Source organism: Serinus canaria, chromosome 6 (genome assembly GCF_022539315.1).
Source record: "Serinus canaria isolate serCan28SL12 chromosome 6, serCan2020, whole genome shotgun sequence".
Lineage (NCBI taxonomy): Eukaryota > Metazoa > Chordata > Aves > Passeriformes > Fringillidae > Serinus > Serinus canaria.
In genome coordinates, this window is record NC_066320.1 from 19,712,126 (window position 1) to 19,733,621 (window position 21,496).

Below are 21,496 nucleotides of genomic sequence, written 5' to 3' on the forward strand. Positions count from 1 at the left end.
ATGATGTTTTAGCTCAGCAGCATCCTGGTTATAAGGTGTGCTGCTGTTTATAGCACCCCTTTTTTGTAGTATTGCTTACTTCCCCTTAAATGTTCTTTGATCGACAACAAAGATATGAATCAAGGATTAAAGTAAATTGGAGAAGTAAATTTTAGAAAGTTGTGAATCCAGACTTCACTACTAAAGTGAGGAAACCTTGATGAAAACCATTTCAGTATTCCAAGACTCAACACTGTAATCATTAAAAATCTGTATTCTGAGTACAGTTTACTTACACCAACATGAAATTACATTAATTCTGTGCATTTAGAACTCCTGTGTAAATATGCAATAATGTATTTGTCAGTTAGTTACCTTTTGATGGGTAAAGGGATTTAACTTAAGAATGATTAAATGTTCCCTAACAGTGAATTTAGCGTAAGTATTGAAAAGTGCCTTGCTCCTGGCATTGTGCAAGACTTGGTAATGGATTTATTCTTTTATCTTCCACATTTAAAGCAACTTATGCACTTTTTCCATAGCTCTCTGTAAAAGGTTATAACGACAAGCAACACATCTTGCTCAAGAAAATCATTGAGAAAATGGCTACTTTTGAGATCGATGAAAAGCGATTTGAAATTATCAAGGAAGCGGTAAGCTGCATGAGAAATTCACATTTTGGAGTAATTGTAAATTAAATGCATTGACCTGATAGGAGATCTGAGGGCTGACAATCTGTGGAAATAGAGAGTGAAATGCTGCGTTAGTGGGACTTCAAATGGCTTTTTTTTTTTTTTTAATTTGTGGCTGTGAGCTTCTCAGAGTTGTGTATGTAACATTCTTTGGTTAAAAATAACTGGTCCTGGAATCTTTTTTTAGTCAGTCTTTCTTATGATGTATCAAGGAAGCACAGCTTGCTTTGGTAGGAGTAGAAATCTAAGTAAGGGGATGGAGGGGAAAATCTTAGCTTTAAACACTTTTTGCAGTTTGGAAAGGCTGCACTAGGAATTAGGCATAAAAGAAGTGGGAAATAGGTGAATGTGGAAAGGAAGTGTTGAAAAAGTTTGCAACATTTCTTTTCCCTGGATTTGTCTTGGCTCCTGGGCCTTGATCCTTTGGTGCAAAGATAATCACCTGGTTTAGTACATGCTGATTTCTGGGAGTTTCATCAGCTGGGGAGATTGCGGTTTTCTCCCCATGTCTGTGCCAAACAGATGAGGCAGTTACCAACTTTGGGCTTCTGTTTGGAGCAAACAGAAGGATGCATCCTCAGCAGCCTGAGGCATGCTTGTTGGTCACTCGTGCCCTGAAATGAGTTACTTTTTTCCTACACTGGAAATGCTTGCAGCTTGCCAAAACTATTAGTTTGCACTTTCCAGTTTCTCTGGTAGAGGAAAAAGGCTTTACTTATTTTGTAAAAGTACAGCTGGACTAGAAAGGTGGTTTTTTGCAGAAGCTCTCTGTTTCTTTCTCATATGTCCTTTATCCATGCAAAACATGCAGGTGCTCCAGATTTTGTCTAAACAAGTCAGCCGAAATAGGTGACAGGAGAAAAATACATTTTCTGTTAGCAGTGTTCCCCCACCCCTGGTCAGTCATCATAGAAGGTGAATTTCCTGGATAGAACAACTACCCAGGAAATTTGATCTAAACTCTTATTTACTGCAGTAATTTAATTTCTAGGCATTAATTTTATGGACAAGTTTGATTTCATGTACATTTCAACCATCTTAATGGTTTCTGCTTAATCCAAAGGCTCGGAAGATTGCATTAATACTAAGGTGATATAACACAATCTTTTTAAGACTTCTAACAAGCAAGGGAATGTTCTCAACACCTGAACTATATCTTTTTGATACAAAGTTGAGAGTACAATGTTAATATGTTTAGAACTCTATTTCTGAGTTTCTAACTTGCACCTGATTGTTTTGGTTTAGTACATGAGATCACTTAACAACTTCAGGGCTGAACAACCTCACCAGCATGCAATGTATTATCTCCGACTCCTGATGACTGAAGTTGCTTGGACCAAAGATGAATTAAAAGAAGCTCTAGATGGTAATGTTCTGCCACTTTATTATTTTTTGCCTTATGTTACTTAACTATTGAGGGTATCTGTTTTGAACTCTGCTCACTGTTCAAGGGACGCCCCTGCAGTGCCAGGCCTGAGCTGATGCTGGCCGTGCTGCTCTTGCCCTCCGGTTTCAAGAAAGTAGAGTAGTTCATGGAAAAGGTCTCAAATGGCAAAACTTGCAGATAAAAGTTCAGTCAGAACTTCACTAATTTTGGGGGTACATGAACCTGGATATGGTCAATCTAGTACATAATCAACATTGGTAAAATCATTTGGCTCTAGTTGCCGTCTTACAGGCACACTGGAGTGTATCTGCATTGTCCTTCCCAATATGCAAACTATTTTGATTTTTCCATGTTTGGGGAATCCTAGCTTATGTTTCTGTAGATAATAAAAACTGTAGCTAATAAAGAAAAAGCAGGTACTTTCTGTAGATGATGACAATAATAAAGAACATTGTGGTTCTTAACACAAAGTAGGTGCCCCAGTATATTTGAAGGAAGAAGAAATTTTTAATTGAGAGATTTAAGTGATTTTTCAAGTCCACATGGAATTCGGTTCTGAGCAATGAGCCTAGTAGATAGTGCTCCTGCCCAGGGCAGGATGTCAGAACTAGATGATCTTTAAGGTCCCTTTCAACCCACGCCATTCTGTGGTAATTTTATATTTGCAGTAATAGCTGAAGAACTTTTCCCTACCTGTATTTTACTATGTTGTATTAAAAAGCTGTTCTTGGGACAGTTTGCAAAATGTCTTGTAATATCTTCTTGGAATACACTGACATTCTTTTCAAGAAGAATACCTTGCTTTTGTACTTATTTGAGGGGTTTGATTCAGAACACATATCTGTGAATACCCCATCCAACCATCCTTCCTCTTACTCCATTGATTTTATATGTTAAACTATATTTTGCACTATGTATGAAAACTGCTTTGAAAGGGCAGGCTGGATAGAATGTGTGTGTTGTGCATGTGTCCTCTAGGATATATTGCCAAAATATTTTTCTTGTGTACTCTTTGTTCCAATGTTAATATCAAAACACTATATTTGAGTTGAGGTTCTTTTTTTCAGTCTGAATGGTAAATGCACAGAGTCTTTCTTGAGCATTATAAACTACATGCTGCTTGTTTAGTAAATAACTAAGGCTTTTCCTTGGAACACCACCTGAATGATTGCAAGTGTGTTCTCTGGAGAATGAGTGTTTGTTCAGCATGATTGGAAAGGCAGCTTTTTTTAACTTTTTTTTTTTTTTCTGAATCTGGGTCAAGACAGCATGTGAATTCTAAGTGAAATAAACTATATGATGAGTGCTGCTATTTAGACCTGGAAGCATTCCAATGCTGCATTTTTAAGGAGAGATTTCACTTCTTTCTAATGACAGATTTCTCCTCCTCTGAGAAAAGCACTGTATCTAATGATGATTTAGGCCTAGGTCCTTCATAATTTTAAAATGCATTTGAGTGATTTAACTGTCTAAATATGTATTGTAGATGTCACCCTTCCCCGTCTCAAGGCCTTCATAGCACAGCTGTTGTCACGGTTACACATTGAAGCTCTTCTCCATGGCAATATAACAAAACAGGTTGGTTTGATATTTTCTTAATAAATCATTTTTTATTTAAAAGCAGCATAAAAATGAGGCACTAGTTTAATCTTTGCAGATCTTGAAGCAGTTATGCCAAATGTGATTTCATAATTTAACTTTGTACTTTTTTATCTTTATAGGAGTATGAGAGTGTAATTTTTTCCACTTTATCTTTAGTAGGCTAAGTGCTGCCTCTATATTGCTCTTGGAAATTTAATAAAAACAACTTAGGATTTATGTATTTGAAAGTCTATGTTCTATGCTGTTACTGTGATCAAGCTGCAGAAGGAATGATGTGCTGCAAATCTTGCTTTTTTCTACTGAAGACCTTCAGAATAAATAGCAAAGATTTAAGAATCCAGTATCCTTCCAAATTAAGTCGTTTGCACATAGCTAAACAGGAATGGTGGACTATGAAAAAGCCAAGTGTCATCTCTCAGGGGAGTAAAACTCAGAAAACATTTGTTTTGTCTTCCTTTAAAATAGTAACACGTTGTATTTGCATAGGAAGTCATAAGAAAGACTTTCATATATGTACCAATACAAATTTTAATACTTTTTTTGGTATGTTTTTGTGTTCTTGTTTCATAAGGCTTATTGACAATATTTTGTGTTAGAACAGCTCTGGAATAGTTTATTAGCAAGGGCTGTTATAGATGCTGCTTGTGATTGCTGAGTGTATGGAGGAGAAAGTTAGTTTCTAAAGGGGGAAAAAATAAGATAGGAAGGAGCTAACAGCTTGGAGAGACAAAATTTTCTTTGTCTAGAATGTCTCTAAAGTATTTCTTAAAAATTTTTATAGAGGGTTCTTCTTGCAGAGAAATTTAAAAATAGTCACTTTTTTCATCCTTATTCCTTACATGTTTGTATACAAAAGTCAATTGCTTCTGGAAATAGAACTGAATGCCCAGAATTTTTTATATTTCCATGATGATGCAGTTATGTCAGAGAAGTGTATTCTTTACTTTACATAATGGGTGGCTATTGAACATCCTACAGCTAAAGAACTGCAAAGGATGTCCTGGTGTACCCATAGCTGTGTAATGTTTAGAAATTATATGCAAACCTCCCTGAATAGAAAGTAGAAAAATTGTCTGTCCTTCACTACCCATGACATAATGTGATAATCACTGATAAAACTCAGCAATTTTAACCTGGACCTAAGAAATATTTCCAACTAAAATAAATAAAAATTTACCTTGTCTTGTGACACCTTTCAGTAATGAAAAAAAATTTCAGTTAGTCTGGACTTGAAAAATTAGATTTATATAGCTGCTTGAAATTACTATTTTTTTTCTTTTAATTCATTCTGATACTTGGGGTTTTTTGACAATTTCTTTTATTTATTTGCTGTAAGTGGATGAAAAGTAAAGTAATCCTGTTCAGAACACCTGTCTGAGCAGACTTGTCAGTATTTTATTATGATGACTTGGCTGAAAGAATAAATAGTCTTTTTCTTTAATTTTTTAAACTGTTGTTTTTAAGCCTCAGTCTTTTTGTCTTTGATACTGCCTGGGGGTTTTGGAGGTGTTAGTAGGGTGTATGTTTTTTAAGTTTTCAAACCTTTTGCATGTTTTTTATAAAATGACATGTGTTGTGAGTTTATGGCAATGCAAAATGAGAGATTTTAGCTTTCAGCCAAAACTACTTTAGCAAGTTCCTCTAATTTCCAGTGTGCAGGCTACAAGAACACATAACCCTTAAGAGATGAAGCTGTTGAGGTTAAATCCCTGAATGAAAGTAATGACTTTGGATTTTTTTCACTCCTTGTATATGTTTTTTTTTTTTTTAATTCTTACTGTAATCCATCAAATAAAAGAAAGTATTGGCACAATGAGTCTTAGCGCCACCAACACATCAATGAAATGCATCCTTTACCTTAACCATTTGTTTTCTTAAAATTTTCATGAGCCATTTGCTCTTAGACATACATTTGAAATACCTCATTTTCACTTTGAAAGATAAGCACATCAAGTGGTGGAGGGAAAGTGGAAAAAAAAAGCCATTGAGCTTTAATTTCAGAAGCACTGGGGAGAAACAGGAGTAGTTAAACGTGTAGACCATTTAAACATAAAGAAGACACAAAAAAACCTTTTCCCCTACACACTCCCACTTCCTCTCATCTACTTAACTTCTACTGTATTTGTATTGAATTACAGTATCCCTACTTTATACAGCACGATCAGTAATTGGAAAGTCTTACGCGGCTGTTAAATACAGAATAACTAATGATCATTAAAAATCCTCTTATGTTTTCTTTTCCAGGCTGCATTAGGAATTATGCAGATGGTTGAGGACACTCTCATTGAGCATGCTCATACAAAGCCACTCCTTCCCAGTCAGCTAGTGAGGTACAGAGAAGTGCAGCTTCCTGACAGTAAGTTACATGATTGATTTATGATATTTAAGGTACATTAAATTGAGATTCTCCTTGCTCACAATTTGAAATGCATATCACTGTGTTGCTAGGAGTGTGTTTTGAAGTCAAACTTACTTCAAGTTATTCTAAACTTAAAATTCAGAAATACAGTTAGGGTGTGGCTTTACTGATAAATTTATGTACTAATATATGACCTTTCTAGCATACTTGATGATTACTTTGATTTCATTTTTAATTTGTGTATATAAATTGGACTTCTGGGGATGACATGGATGATCTTTTGGTGACTGCCAACACAAAGCCCTTCTGTGATCATACAATTCTGTACTTCAGTTCCAAGTCACTTGTTATAATTTATGGAAGTAAGAGCCCTGTCCCAGTCTCTGCTACACAGAGTATATACATTTGAGTAAACACCTTTCTTTGAGCATTTCTGAGTATCAATTGACCGTTAAGATTTGCATGTAATGACTCTTTGCAAAAACAAAAAGCTCTTACACAAATAATTTTTTTTCCTTACACAAATTCTTTTGGTCTTGTATGTTCTTACTTCCATGGTGAAAAAAGAGTTTTTTATAAAAAGGAGATTCAAGGTATTACTGGGAGTGGTGACATATGTAGCTGTACAGACAAGATAAATTATCCCTAGCTGATCATCTGTGGAAGCTACCATATACAAAAGAAGTTTTTGGTAATAAATGCTGAATTATTTTTAATGTTCATAATAATTTCTGGCAGCTTGTCTTTAGAAGCTGTTTACACAGTAGAGCCAATGCAGAATTTCGCTGCAGTTCCAAAAATACTTGCTTGAAGAGAAGCAGCCAGTTTCAATTTACTTGCTAATATTTCCAAGCAGTAACATTTTGATGGTAAAATGATGCATTCTTTTCTTGTCTTATGAAAAGTATGCTCTTAGTGGAAATTCCGCTTTAACAGTCCTAAACCACTTATTATAAATCCATTCACAAACCTTAGACCATTATATTTTTAATTGTCAACAGTAAGAATGTACACTTGTGTGAACTTCCATGTTTTAACTTTGCCTTTTAGGAGGATGGTTTGTATATCAACAGAGGAATGAAGTTCATAACAACTGTGGCATTGAAATATATTACCAGACAGACATGCAGAGTACTTCTGAGAATATGTTTTTGGAGCTCTTTTGCCAGATTATCTCCGAGCCATGCTTCAACACCCTGCGCACCCAGGAGCAGTTAGGTGAGCTCTCAGCAGTGCTGGGTGTGAACACGAGTGCCACGGTCGTGCGCTCGCACGAGACCTGAGGGGTGCTTTCTCCCTGCTTAGTGAATGCCATCTGAAGGGCACTTGGTAAATGCAAATCATCTTAACTGCTGATGACTCAAAGAAATTCTGCTGTGCACAGAGTCTAAAATAAGAACAAGCAGGCATGATTTTTAAGATGTCTGAAATATTTGAAATCAGCTCCAACTCAAAAAAGTGCGATCACTGTTCAGAAAACTTCATGTTAGATTTTGCAAAAGGAGATTGGATCAGTCCCCTAAATTTCTAGATCTTCTTAAAGAATCAATAGTAGTTTGATGTTTCCTTCTTGTGACCCTACTTCTAGGTGCACTTCATGATCCACAGAATCATTTAGGTTGGAAAAGATGTCTAAGATCACTGAGTTCAACTGTTAAATTGTAAGCCCTATCTTAGAAATACTGCTGTGTGGGTAATGGTAAGCTAGGTGTATTGGTGAAAGCCTAAATACATTTCAGGATTTTTAAGACTATAGCTGTTCACCAATAAGTACAAATAATTGTTACCTGAACCAGTAAGGCTGAGAACTGGTGAGGTTATTCCAAACATAGTAAGAAGGAGAGACAGAGACTTTGCATGACAGCTGACATGATTGTAATACTGGTGAGGAGGAGTACAGGTTTTCCAAAGGTGAGAAGCAGACACATATTTTGGTGTGATGACTGCCAGGGATGTCAGGCAAGATTAGGCTTTTCATGAGCAACTGGCAGAACCAGCCATACAATATTCATCACAGGAGTTTCAACTACCTATATACCTGCTGAAAATAGGATAGAACCAGGTTATTTAACGGGTGTTTGAAATGTGCTGGTGGCAGGTTTTGTATCGAAGTTGAAAGTAACAGCTAAAGAGAGAGGGGGGGAACTGAGGAAGAACCAGTTTAGTCCAGCACTTCAATATTGCCAAATAATAGAGCTCACAACACTTAGGAGGGGAGACAGTAGAAATACCATCAAAATCCAGTAAATTTCATGGAATTGTTAGTAAGATTTCTGAGAAAGCTTAGGGAAAAAGAAGTTAAAGAGTTAGAAGTTTGCTTAACAGTAGAAATAGTAACAAGAATTCTTTCAATAAATGGTTAAGTAGTATGAGAAAGTGGAGGAGAAAAGTTGCAATGATGGAAAAAAATCAGTGTTGAAGTCATTAAAATTAAAATGTTCGAATAATCAGAAAATTCAGGATGGCTTACTTAGTTTTCACTTAATAAATACTGGAGATCAAATTTCATCTCTTGCTTTTGAACAGGAAAATAACAGATTAATCAGATTAAATTAGAAGCTTTTAAAAAGTTCAAAGTGTGATGAACTCTGCATTCTATTCCAAAGAATGAAATTAGGAAGTCCTGGAATTAAAAGTCTTACAATGGAAAATTTATGGATGATAAGGCATTGGAAAGATAGACACAGCTAAATGCTACATGTTTCTTTAAAATAAAGAGAGGAGAAGAGAAAAAGCGGGGAAATTCTAGATCAGTCTGTTTAATTCAAATTCCAGGAAAACATGGAATAAATTTTCAAGCTAGTTCTAAATTCATAGAAGGTGACTGAGAGACTGTTACTGAATTACCTAGCTGGAAGAACTACACATTTGGGTACAGGAGTTTGGAAGCTCATGACTGAAAAATAGAGAATAGTTCATTTGGAAAGTGGTGTTCTACAGAGCTCGTGTTCCGTGCTGTATTCATCAAAATTCTGGATGATAGAAGAGTGAGGGTATTCACTGAATCTTCAGATAATACTAATTTGGGAGAGGCTGCAAGTGTGTGGGAAGGTAGAGTTAGAATTTAAAATTAGTTTGACATTTTGGAAACATGACTTGAATGAAGACAAGATGCAATTTGTTAGGAACAGTTTGGCAGGAACAACCAGTGGCACAGATATAAGCCAGGAAGCGACTGGCTAGGTAGCAATTTTGTAGAAAACTCTGCAGGGTACAGTGGATCAGAAGTAGGACATAAATCAGCAGTGTCATGCTGCTGTTTAAAATGCTGGGATATATAAATGGAAGCATTCAAGATGCACTCACAGTAATACTCCTAAATTGTTTAGATGAAAACTCTGAAATACTGTAACCAGTTTTGCCCATGAGCATCAGGAAACTGTAAGAAAACTATAAAAGAGCATTTAAAGAACTGAAATGTGATAGATTTGTTATTAAAAGGGTAGAGAAAGACTGAAGAAAGGATAAGTTGTTCAGATTAGAAAATCATGCGACAAAAAGGAAGGGAATAATATTTTTTATCTAAATGATAATATGGGAATTAGTGGTCTTACATTACAGCAAAGAGAATTGGATTGGATGTTATGAAAAATAGTAAGTTTAATATTGAGTCTAATGAAGAACTAGAGTACAGCTTCATTTCTGGTAACCCGATCCTGATGACAGAATTGCTTTTGTTTTGTCTTAGTGTGCCTCATCTCCTCCTTGCCCCTCCCCTAAATTGATATTGACCTCAATGAAATAAAGATGTTCTAAAAAAATACAGTGTCACATTTTGAAAACCTACATTATTTTATTTATAGCACAGAATTAAGTTAGCATAGAATTGCCTTCTTGCTAAACATGCTGCATTTGGCAAATTCAGTGCTGTGACAGAGGATTTCTTTTCATTTGTGGCTGTTCTTGTTTTGCCAAGGTTACATTGTGTTCAGTGGCCCACGTCGGGCAAATGGCATCCAAGGACTGCGATTTATTATCCAATCTGAAAAGCCACCACACTATTTAGAGAGCAGAGTTGAAGCATTCTTAAAAACTATGGAGAAATGCATAGAAGACATGACAGAAGAGGCCTTCCAAAAACACATCCAAGCTTTAGCAATTCGTCGTCTAGACAAACCAAAGAAGCTGTCTGCAGAATGTGCTAAATACTGGGGAGAAATCATTTCCCAGCAGTATAACTTTGACAGAGGTAAGACAAATGGTAATTCCTTTAAAACTGAATGCTCTAGTTTGGCTGCATTTGTGACTGTTGAGTGTCATATTCATTTGGGAACAGCTTAAACTTTTACACAGCCTATACATTATTTACTGTCTGTTTCCCTGTGATACAGTCAGATAGACACTGACATTCCTGACAGTACGTACATTTATATGAACCCTGTTGCTCTTTGCATTGTGCAGTTGTTCTGAGGGAGTGCTGACAGAGGCAACAGCAGGTATCTTAACTAACATGCAGTCTGTCTCAGCTTAGAGTGGATTTGAAGAAACACTAATTTTTTTGTATTTTTCATCTGTGGTGCTTTGAAGGTTATAGGTTTGTAGGAGACCAAATGAGATACAGCTTCTAGTATTACTGCTGAAAATGGACAGATGTTTGTTTCTTGTGTGGTCCTGCACAATATTTAAGTTGTATTTGTTTAAATACTTTTAAAATGTATTTTAAATTTTTAAAAAAACAAACTGAGATACATTACTAATACAGTTAGACACATGAGTAATACAGTTTCTAACATTTAAAAAAATCATTTTAGGTACAGATTAGTTTTTCCTGACAGTTTCATGTCTCGACTCTTATTCACAGCTCTAATTTTCTGTCTTCATGCATAATATGCTTCCTCCATAAAACTCATCTGTATTCTGTGACTTCTCTTCTGCTTTATGTGTACCATATTGATAGCAAATACAGTCTTTTTGCTTCACGATGACTCACTGAGCTGATTAATAATGAAGAGTTTTGATTTGTCATCTAGCTTGGTGTAGAGAGAGTAAGACCTACTGAAAATTTTCATGCCTGAGCATAAGAAGTGGAATGGAAACTTATCACTTCAAGTATACTTTTTTTTTGTGTCTGGTGAAACAGTGTGTTTTTTCTCAGCCTTAAGTGTTTCTTTTTATACCATAATTGGATCAATAGTATCTCTTTGGAATTTCTTACTGCTAAGTGTAGCCATATTTTTAATACCTAAATTCTACTTATTATTTCCTTTGACTTTTATATCTTTAATTCCCCTCTGCCCACTGGTAATTTTATGTCATTAATTATTTTAATATGACTAGAACTGTCAAAATCAGAAATTCATATTCCAGCCTTAAGCAGTGAAAGGATTTTTTTCTTTGTACATTTTTAATATTACTACTTTTACTGTTTTCTCCCAAATCTTACCTAGTTTTCCAAACTGTATTGTTGTTTTTTTTATTTCCTCCACATAGAACTTCATTTTACTTTAGCCTGCATTACAGGCTTGTTCGCTCTCTTCTCTTGCACATGTTTGTTCCTTGATCTTCTTGGTAATCCTAAGAAAAGCAAGCACGCCTACAGGAGACCTTCCTGCTTAAGCAGCAGTGATATTAGGTGATTAGTCCATGACAGTCTAATTAATATGAAGAAATGTAGCAACTGAAACACATTGTCCCCAGATATCTTAAAGGTGTGACTACTTCTTAAGGGGTATGTTGGTACCATTCCTTAACATTTCTGTGAAAGTATGTCCTACCATCCTGTTTCCTAAATGTGAATAAAAGCCATCTATAACCAGTCTGCATTAAAAATGTGTAACTGATTTGAAGATAACGTACAAAAGTGGGCATATCTATTTTAGCTACTGAATATCCCACAGTGCAATCAGTATTCTTCAAATGTGCATTTTTTAGTAAGTGAAATCAAGTAGACTTACTGAAGTGTAATTTTCTGCCAAGGTTCTACTGACACTTTTAGCAAGCAAGTATTAACTTGAAAGATAACAATGAAAAGCTTTTCATTTGCAGTCAATTACAGCGTTTGAATTTGAAAGAAGTATACTTTGTATAAGCAGTGTGCTAATAACAAGCTGTGATCTGCAGACTTACTCCAATTTGTACTGTTGTTGTGCAGATAACATTGAAGTGGCTTATCTAAAGACCCTGACCAAGGATGACATTATACAGTTCTACAAGGTAAGTTAGTCATGCAGCTAAAATGTTACTTAGAATGAGATGGAGGTACATCTGAATCTTATTTGTGCGTGCTCTGAAGAGATGTACTGATACCTGTTTTAGGTAGGTGGTAAAATGGATGCTGGTATCTTTTATTTCCTGAATATTACTTAGTTTGATAGCAACTGTAAAAATTGCACAGAATGATAGGATTTTGTTGTGGTTTTTCTTCCTTGCTGGCTCTTATTCTTGTTTCATTTATCTTTTCTTTATGGATATAAAATGTGCTGCTCTATGACCAAGCCTGGCCAAAATTGCCCATTTGTTCTTTTATCTTTTTCTTCAACCAATCAGTGATTCAGCTTATTTTATGGGAATGAATTGTGAATGAAACAGATATTTTTAAAGCTTTGTTCACTGTAAATCAGTAGGGGGTTTTGTTCCTCTAATGGTTAGGCAGAGCAAAGGAACAGCGTAATGATGCAGTAAATGTACATTTTAACTCAGATGGATATCCAGAGTAAGTGATTCAAATGTGTCCCTGTCTTGTCCCTGTCACCCCCCACCAGTATAAAAAAGAAACTTAGGCATCATTCTGTCTGGTTTTTAATGTGTAATAGACTTTGGTATTTCACTATATTGCAAAGTGCTCATGGAGTTCTATTACTTATGGAGTAGCTGGTAGCTCAGGGAGTTCTTTGGAAAATAAGATCAACTTAATGTCTTCAGAATTTATTATTGGATGGAAAAATTTCTGCCCGTGAAGAAGCATGGGCATGTGTGTGTCTGCCTTCTTTTTTCCATTGTTGGGCAGAGGGTGTTGTTTACTTTTAATTTTTTAAATATTACGATAGCGTACATGACGTTATGCAGCAAATGCCAAGTTAGTAAATGGAATTTCAGTACCTGTTGTTTATTAAATGAGAATTTTTGAATGAGTATGCATATTCTGGGTTTGTGGGAATATCTTATGTTTTGCTTACACCAGTGCTCAGTACACGATTGAGCAGAAATAACAGGCTAGATTGGATAGTCCAGCTGAATTTAATGATTGTGTTCAGGGTGATGTGCTTCCAGGAGTCTGCTAGAGATTGAAAGTTCTGTAGAGACTTTAGGTTGCGTTCCTGACACTCTGATAGTTAATGGCCGAATTTCTGTTACTTACAGTTTTTCTGAGTTCCAAGCAGTACATGAATTGCTTAACTTGATAAAATAATTCAGGGCACTGTATGGATGACTTTTAATAATAGTTGAAGGCACATCCCAAAATTCATCCCCCATTTTAAGGTTGAAATTAAATTTAAATGCTCTCACTCTTTTTACTATTTTATAATGTCTAAGGAATACTTCCTACACCTGAAGGACTTGATATTTTTTACTGTAGGTGCTGTTGGCAATAGATGCTCCCAGGAGACACAAGGTATCAGTACATGTCCTTGCAAGGGAAATGGATTCCTGTAAGTATTGTGCTGAATATAATATTTAATCCTGTTTAATTTAATTCCTGTTCCAGCAAGTGATAGTTACAGATAGCCATGTTATATCATACAAATCCACTGTAAGAAAAACTCAGCTTTGGAGATGATATACCTTTCAGAGGAAGGAGCTGTGTTTTATGCTAGGTGTACTTCACATGGGTGCTTCAGATTTTTTGTTGTTTTTTTAGACAAGTTTCTCAGCTTATCAATATTCTGAAGTGTATTGATAATAAAACAATATATCCTAAAATAGCACTTATGTTTTCAACAAGATATTTTCAAACAAACATTAAATTTTGTAATAGTCCTATAGGGGAGAAAAACCCCCAACCAGCCCAAAATTAGAATGTGCAGTTACCAATCCAGTGTGAGCATGTTTTTGCCAAACTAGCAATGAATGTCCACGATAGTATTCAAGCACCCTCAAAGGGGAAAACAAACAAAAACCAAAACCTCTGGGAATGTCAGACATTTTATTTCATCTTAAGAAGGTCAACTTTTGTTTAGGTTGTATTTTGAAGTAATATAGATGGGTTGTGCATTCTAAACTGTATTGTTCCATTTTAGAATTCAGAAAGTAAAAGGCTATAGAAGTGTTTCTGGTTAATAGGAATAAACTGAAAGGAAAAACTTATAAGGTTTTTTTTGCAAATCTTTCACCATTATATACTGGACTTAAATTCCAACATGCATTTTTGTTGGCAAAGTCAAAAATACTAAAAGCTGGTGTGTAGTACAGAGAGAAGCTCATACTGCATGCATGTAATGAAAACTCCCTTCTGCCTCAGGACTGATTTTTATGGTAGTGTAGAAATTGTGGCTTTGCAGCTGAGTAAGAAGGACTTGCTTCAAAACACCTTTCCAGTTTTCATGACTGGTAATTGCTAAATAGAAATAGTTATAAAACTTTTCCTATCTAGAGAAGACTACTTAAAGTGTAGTAATTGTATGGTCAGATTGGGTATTACTTGCTTGGAATAGTATCTTCCCAAGACAAGAGTGAGCTTGCAAGTCAACCTGACAAGTGATTGCTTACAGAAATTATAACAAGACCTAAAACAGCTCCCCAGTCCTAAATCTTTCAATTTGCCATTTTCCCTCTCTTATGCCATGAAACAAAAAGAGATTAGAAATGCAAAAATAAGTTTTGGGGTAGTTGGAGTAGGATATGCATGGTTTTAGGCAGGGGATTCTTGGTGTTGCTGTCCTGATTTTTGGTACCTGGAGAAACCTCTACACTTCTGTAGGCATGTTCTTATCAAATGATGTGCTGTTCTTGCACTGCTCTTGTATGTACCACTGGCATTTGCTACTGTTCTCATAATTTGTACTGAGAAGCAGTTTTAAGTGTTAGTTAAACAACAGATTAGAAATCTTTATTTCTACATTTTCTTTATGTGTAAGTAAAATGAATAAAAGCCCCTGCCTCAACTCATGTTTTCAGATAAAATAATGGATCAATATCTGTATTTCTAAAGACAGACTTGTAATATAAAAGCAAAATGTTTATAAAACCTTATTTAGTGATACTTCAAAATTTAAATATTTAATTTTTTTTCTTGAAATATTTAAATAAAGGTGCTTTATTTAGACACCTGTCTTATAAGAGAAAGTAGTTAATCATTTATGTAAAAGATAGTCATTAAATTATGGTCCCAAATTAGTTTTTCTGATGTTAAATAGGCCCTGTTGTTGGAGAATTTCCATGCCAAAATGATGTGAACCTGGCACCAGCGCCACCACTACCACAGGTAAAAAGAAACAACACTCAAAAAAAAATCCTAGCCTGCATTCTTAATCTAGAGGGTTTGTATCATTAAACATAAGTTTATAGGGAGAAACAGACCTCTGAAAATTGCTGCTGTCATGGGGCTGATGTTTTACCTCAATTCTTTTTAGTCCTCTGAAGCAAAAGCTAATAGCAGTAGTAAACTGCACTGGGTATCTGCACTGTGGATAAAATACAGATGATTGTCTGAAAATACTGATTGTATATGATCAGATAAATCAGGTGTCAAGATAGAGATGCATATGCATCAACAAATTTATCATCTTTGTTTAAAAAAACCCAAACAACCCACCAACCTCAAAGCAACAGCAAAACCAACTACTTGGTCATTTTCTTAAAGCCTAAAATATTAATGCACATTCCTGTCAATGTGTTTAATTGTGGAGGAAACAACTTGGCAAATTCTGTTCATACAGGTATTACAGATTTCTCTGTGGTTGGGTAGGACAGCACTGGGCCCTTATTAGACCTTCAGTGATTTTTCTTGAAGGATGGCAGTGTTTGTCCCAACAGGTGGTTAACTTTTCACAGTGTGGTATGTCTGTGTTCTTCATCAGAAGAACATTATTTCACCTGTAAGGTGCCATGAGCAAAAATTTCTGTATGAGGATATATTAGCCATTATGACTGAAATATTAGAAGCTTACTTTGTTACTACATCTAAAAATAATAGTGCATAGAATAGCTATTGTGGTTCTATCTTAGTTTGATGTTTAAAGGACAGGTGGGGTGCTCTGAAGTAGAATGAAAATGAAAGGATCAGCTCTGCATTTGTTGGAGATTCTGATGTTGTTAGCGATGCAGTTACTGCATTATAGCTGTTTGAATGATATAAATATCAAACTGGTTGTTGAACAAGAAATAACATTGTATTTTGGAGGTTCCTGTAATAATGAAGTATGAATCACTAATATTGTAGAGAAGAGCAAGACAAGTATATTTATATGCCACAAAGGAATTTGCCACTTTTCTGATTGAAGATACTGAGCAGACTTTTTCTTGCATGCACTTTTTTGCAGCCAAGTGTGATTGAAAATATGACAGAATTCAAGCGCAGTCTGCCGCTCTTCCCGCTGGTGAAACCGCATATCAATTTCATGGCTGCAAAACTGTGAAGAACCCCAATGGATGAAGAAATGCAAATGATCAGTACTGACATGGTTTCAGGGGACTTCGTGATGAACAAAATTATTAAAGATCATTGGGATAAATGGTTCTGTTCATTATGAAAGTCCCAAAATTCTTCTTGGTTAATTTGACATTAGCTGTGTGTTAGGGATAGAGGGTATATAAAAATCAGTTGTGGTCATGTGTCATTTATATTACAGACAACCTGTTAAAAACCAAAATCAACTGAAACAATCTAAAAAACTTTTAGATGCAGTATATTTTTAAAATAACGTATCCCTTCAGAATTTCATTTTGATGAAATAACCCTCCAGAGCAAATGAAGTTGCTTGAAATGTGCTTGTTACTCCTGAAAAACACCGTTTAGTATCCCAATAATTATCTTATTGGGATTTGGAGGGGGTGAGATAAGTAAGTCCTTTTTGGGATGGGGTCAACAATTTTTCTTAGAAATAGAGACTTTCACATTTTTTTGAAGTGATGTGTTGAATGATACTTTTTTAATTGATCCTTAATGCAACCAACATATTTTCTATTTAAGTTTTATGAAGACCAGTGGGGCAGAAAAAAAGGAAATTTGACAACACAGTAATAGGTGAGAGAATTGTCTTAATGAGAATAATTGAAGATAAGGGCATAATTTTAATCTTTCTATACAGATTTGGGGACATTTTATATTAAAACTAGTAAAATGCTGGAAACACTTTATTAGTGCATCTTATTTTTGTTATCAAAAGTGTTGTCCCAGTCTCTTGATACTGTCAACATCCTGTTCAGTTTTGTAGCATTACTGTGAACTGTCCATTTGGTATATCAAATACTTTCTTTGGTGTCATCTTTTGTTTTCAGTTCCATATGTCCTGATGGAGAACTCAGTCTGTTTTGCCTCACCTGTTATGTTGGGTCTCAGTCCAGGAAAGCACTCATTAGTGCAAATAACTTTAAACACACACAAGTTCTTTACTCAAGAACAGGTGCATGTCAAATAGGGGCTCTCTAATGAGTCAGATACTTCATTATTTTGATACTCGTACGGGTCCTTCTTGTCCTTCAGGAAGGTGTGTGGGACAGTGCAGTGCTGGGGTAGCAGTGCTGCAGCACAGCCTGTGCTTCAGGTTACATCACAAAGGGTTTGCTCCTGCTTTTGGGAAGAAGGCAGAACTCAGAAGGATCACGAACTAGGCTGAAATAATGTTTATATATACATATATATATATATATATATATATATTCCATAATGTACTAAAATGATAAAACAATAGAAGGTGTTTCGCCAACTTTACTGACTTCTGCAGAGTGGACTTGTGCTTGGGACAGCACCCAGATAGGAAAAGGCAAGGAGCATGAAGTTTTCCTACCTCTGTAATACATAAAAGAGATGGCACCTACTCAGACAGGACAGAGTATGTAAAGCACTGAAGGTATAAAATCTGCTCATCAGAGGTGTTAGTGAGAATTTGCTTCTTACTAAAAGAGCCTGCAAGTAATCCCCTGATGTGACAGGCACGTGTGTCAAACATCAGAATCCTGGTGTAGTCAGTAGGGCTGTTCTGTGATTGAATCAATGTTGGTTCTTACATTGGCTCTGAGGCCAAATTAAATGAATGCCTGACAGGGAAGGGGCCTTAAGTTGGGCTTGGGAGTCTCTTCTAACTGAATAAATAAGGTGCATTTAAAAGTGTTTTCAAAGGTTAATGGTACATGTTTCAGTATCTTTTTAATAAATTTGATGGGAGTTTGTGATGTAACCTGTTGCCAAGGAAGGCCACTAGCATCTTTTTTAGCCTAATGAAGAGAGAAAAAAAAAAAATGCAGTCTAAACAAAACCAGTAAAGCTGTCTCTGCTCACATTTTTCATGGATCCTTCTCATGAGGCTTTTTGCCCCCTTGCATTTCACTTTTGTTTATAGTTTTCCTTTAGTAAATGTATTTGTATTATATATATTAAAAGTTTTGACAACATATTACAAAACTATATATTTTGGGATTTAGTATTTAAATATACCACTCTTATGGTGAATATAATGAAATGGCTCCTATTGTGTGTAAAAATAAATATATATATATATTCATGGAAGTACTATCAACTCTTAACAGATTATATAAATAAATTGGAATTGTAGTGTATCTAACACAAGCTCACCAATCATGTTTTCCAGAGGAAAAAACGTATACCCTCAAAGTTCTGTGACTAGATGTGGAAACCCATGTAGTTTTCCAACAACTCTTAATTGCTTTTAAGTGTTCTCCAGCATTTTACAGTTTCTGAGTTTGATATAGCAGTAAATTTTTATAAACTCAGGCATACTAATGGGTTCATTTTAATGGATCCAAAGCTGCAGTGTCTACAAGCAATAAAGAACTACCTAGAATACACTGTAATTCAATTTTAGTGCTTGTCAATTAGTTTATGTAAGAAACCATAAATTATTATTACATAACTGTAATTTTTGCAAGTGCTATTTTAAGCAGTTGATGTGGAATTGGGTGCATGTGACACAGCCAGTATGACAGAGTGCTAGAGTTATTCTGTTTACAATAAACAATCTGAATTTAATGTTTGGAGTTCTTAATTTGTTTCATTTTAATTTTTGCATACTGGTAATGTTACATCTATCAGTCTGTGCATGTTTATTAGACATTAAATGGGATTTTTTGCTATCCAGCTGGACTAGTTTAGGCCAAATAGCATTGCTGCAGAAGTGCTCCCAGGCACTTCTTGGGGAGTTTCAGAGGACTTCCCCACATGGCATCCCACGCCTTTTAGGTAGATCCACCTCTGCTGCCCTCTAAGTGTATGAAAAACTTAGTAATATAAAGTAGAAATATTTGCACAAGACAGAATTTTAATTATCAAATCTGAAACTAAATTTAGGGCGTGGCTGCAGCCAGACTGAATCTTGCCTAGTGCAGCTCTACAGTGTTGCTTTGGAGAAATTACTTTGCCTGGTCATTTTGTTCTATGCACACCAAAAGACTACATTTCAGAAGGTGAGGAGTTTGTGATTGTTAAAGTAGTAAATGTCAATTCTGACAGCATAAAGATACAAGTCTGAGGAGACTCCTTGAAGTAATACATGTCAGTGAGCAGCATTAAGAGAGACAGGTTTTGTCCTTGGCATTGGGAAGAGTGGCTGGTACTCTCAGGGGAGAAAGAAATTCCAACAGCCCACCTAGTAAATTACTTGTCCCCAACACTAGGGCTTTGTCCACTCTCAGTTGTTAGGGGTTGGTGTAAATCTTGATTTACTGACTTAACTGTCTCGTAAAAAATCAAGTTATCCAAATCTATTTTAACTAATACTATTTAGCCATAAAAGGAATGCTTGAGCTTGTTCAGATTATTTAAGTGCTTGGATGTCAGCAGCCCTTATTGATAATGTGTTCCACAGTGTAATCATAGCATCTGGAAAAGTGTTACACACCTTTTTAACTTCATTTTTTATTATCTAGCTCTTGTTTTAAAACAGAATCAGCAGAATTTTACCTTTTCCTGCCTACTTAACTGGTTAGTGTGTTTTTCACTTTACAGCAGACCTACAGTAAAAACCATTATCTTTTACATTTTTGTACATTTTCCCCATGTTCTTTGAGTAAGTAACAATTGAGCTGACATGGCCATCCACAGTGACACTGGGGCCTTTGCTTGAGCTCCTACCTAATGTGATATTCAAATCCAGCTCTGAAATATTTGGTTTGCAAGTCAGTTTTTAATATTGTTGCTAGCACAAGGCACCTCTGGGTTTTTTAAAGCCAGAAGAGATCAGAAAGTCAGGCCCCTTTTGTACCTTGGAATTTTAAAAGAAGCCTGGCCGATACAGATTCTGCTGAAAGGCTTTTATTTGAAACATTTCTATTTACTATTCAAAGAATATAAGTATCTGTTGGGGGTGGAGTATAATGGTGATAGTGGGTGAAATTTGAATTGCAGTTCAAAGGAGCAAAGTGTGTAAGGCCTAAGGCCCAGGAGATTATCACAATTAAACCAACTTACTTGAACTAGCATCTAAACAGAATTTAAGAAAAATATTTATGGCTTTCTAAATTAACATTTCTAAGCCCAAGTGCAGCATTAAAGGATGTAGACATCACACTGATGGGCATTTGCCACTGTTAATTTTTAAGAGTCTGTCTTTAGTGGTGCAGTGCACAATTCCCAATTAAATTCCTTGACTGTGCAATGGGTGGGGGAAGACACAATGGATGGGATTGCTCCAAGTGCAAGGAAGTGACCAGGCTTAGCCTTTGGGCAACTCCAGAGGGAGGCATCCAAGTTTAAATCCTACATCTTTCTGAGGATTTGCCACCACTTTACTGGGTGTCAGATGTGCTTCCTTCTGCATCAGATTTCTATTACGGATTTTCACTGTCTGCTCAGCTTCCTTTTCAGAAAGGGAAGCAAGGAGTTGTGGTACTTCTCCAGTGACTACCAAAGGCATGTCAAATTTTACTGGAGCAGCAGCTGGAACTCAGGACCCTTTCCAGCCCTCCCCCCCACCTGTACACAGAACTTGGTGTCCTGTGGTACGTGTGGGCTCAAACACACATCTGCTCTGGTGGGGAGCACTTACAGAATCAGCACAGGTTCCACAGAGGGGAGTAAGGGGAGGTCCTCGGCCTATGTTAGTAACCTGGAAAGTGGGAAGAACAGGCTAGGGAAGAATCTAATAGAGAATGGAAATGAGGTTGATGTTTTGGTAACTTCAGCTAACCACTGTGTTGTGTATAGAAGAGCAAATGTTTAATATGAAGTCTGTTGTAAAGGATGAACTCCTGTGACGGCAGAGAAGGAAGAGCTATTTGTGAGTTCCAGGCAGATGTAGGAGACCAATACTAGTGCATTTTACATTATAAAGGCTGAGTCATTTCAGAGCATGTGCAAAATTGGTATTGTGGGGTATTGAATGTAGAAAATCTGGGTGTGCAAATGTCAGTGAAAAGGCAGCCCTT

At 36.0% G+C, this 21,496-nt stretch overlaps 1 protein-coding gene across 6 annotated transcripts in view; it reads left to right on the plus strand.

Moving 5' to 3' along the window:
• The window catches only part of IDE (insulin degrading enzyme), a 52,865-nt gene extending 33,762 nt beyond the window's left edge, over nucleotides 1-19,103 (plus strand). For 5 of the 6 annotated variants that reach the window (XM_030240915.2, XM_030240919.2, XM_030240914.2 and 2 more), the window contains exons 16-25: nucleotides 522-632; nucleotides 1,917-2,037; nucleotides 3,545-3,636; nucleotides 5,905-6,016; nucleotides 7,070-7,237; nucleotides 9,936-10,208; nucleotides 12,111-12,172; nucleotides 13,536-13,608; nucleotides 15,313-15,380; nucleotides 16,438-19,103. In XM_030240915.2, coding sequence (XP_030096775.1) covers nucleotides 522-632; nucleotides 1,917-2,037; nucleotides 3,545-3,636; nucleotides 5,905-6,016; nucleotides 7,070-7,237; nucleotides 9,936-10,208; nucleotides 12,111-12,172; nucleotides 13,536-13,608; nucleotides 15,313-15,380; nucleotides 16,438-16,533 — 1,176 coding nt within the window. In that variant the 3' untranslated portion in view covers nucleotides 16,534-19,103. The remainder of the gene's footprint in view (nucleotides 1-521; nucleotides 633-1,916; nucleotides 2,038-3,544; nucleotides 3,637-5,904; nucleotides 6,017-7,069; nucleotides 7,238-9,935; nucleotides 10,209-12,110; nucleotides 12,173-13,535; nucleotides 13,609-15,312; nucleotides 15,381-16,437) is intronic. The other variant, XM_050976491.1, reaches the window with a different exon arrangement.
• The last annotated feature ends 2,393 nt before the right edge of the window (nucleotides 19,104-21,496 follow it).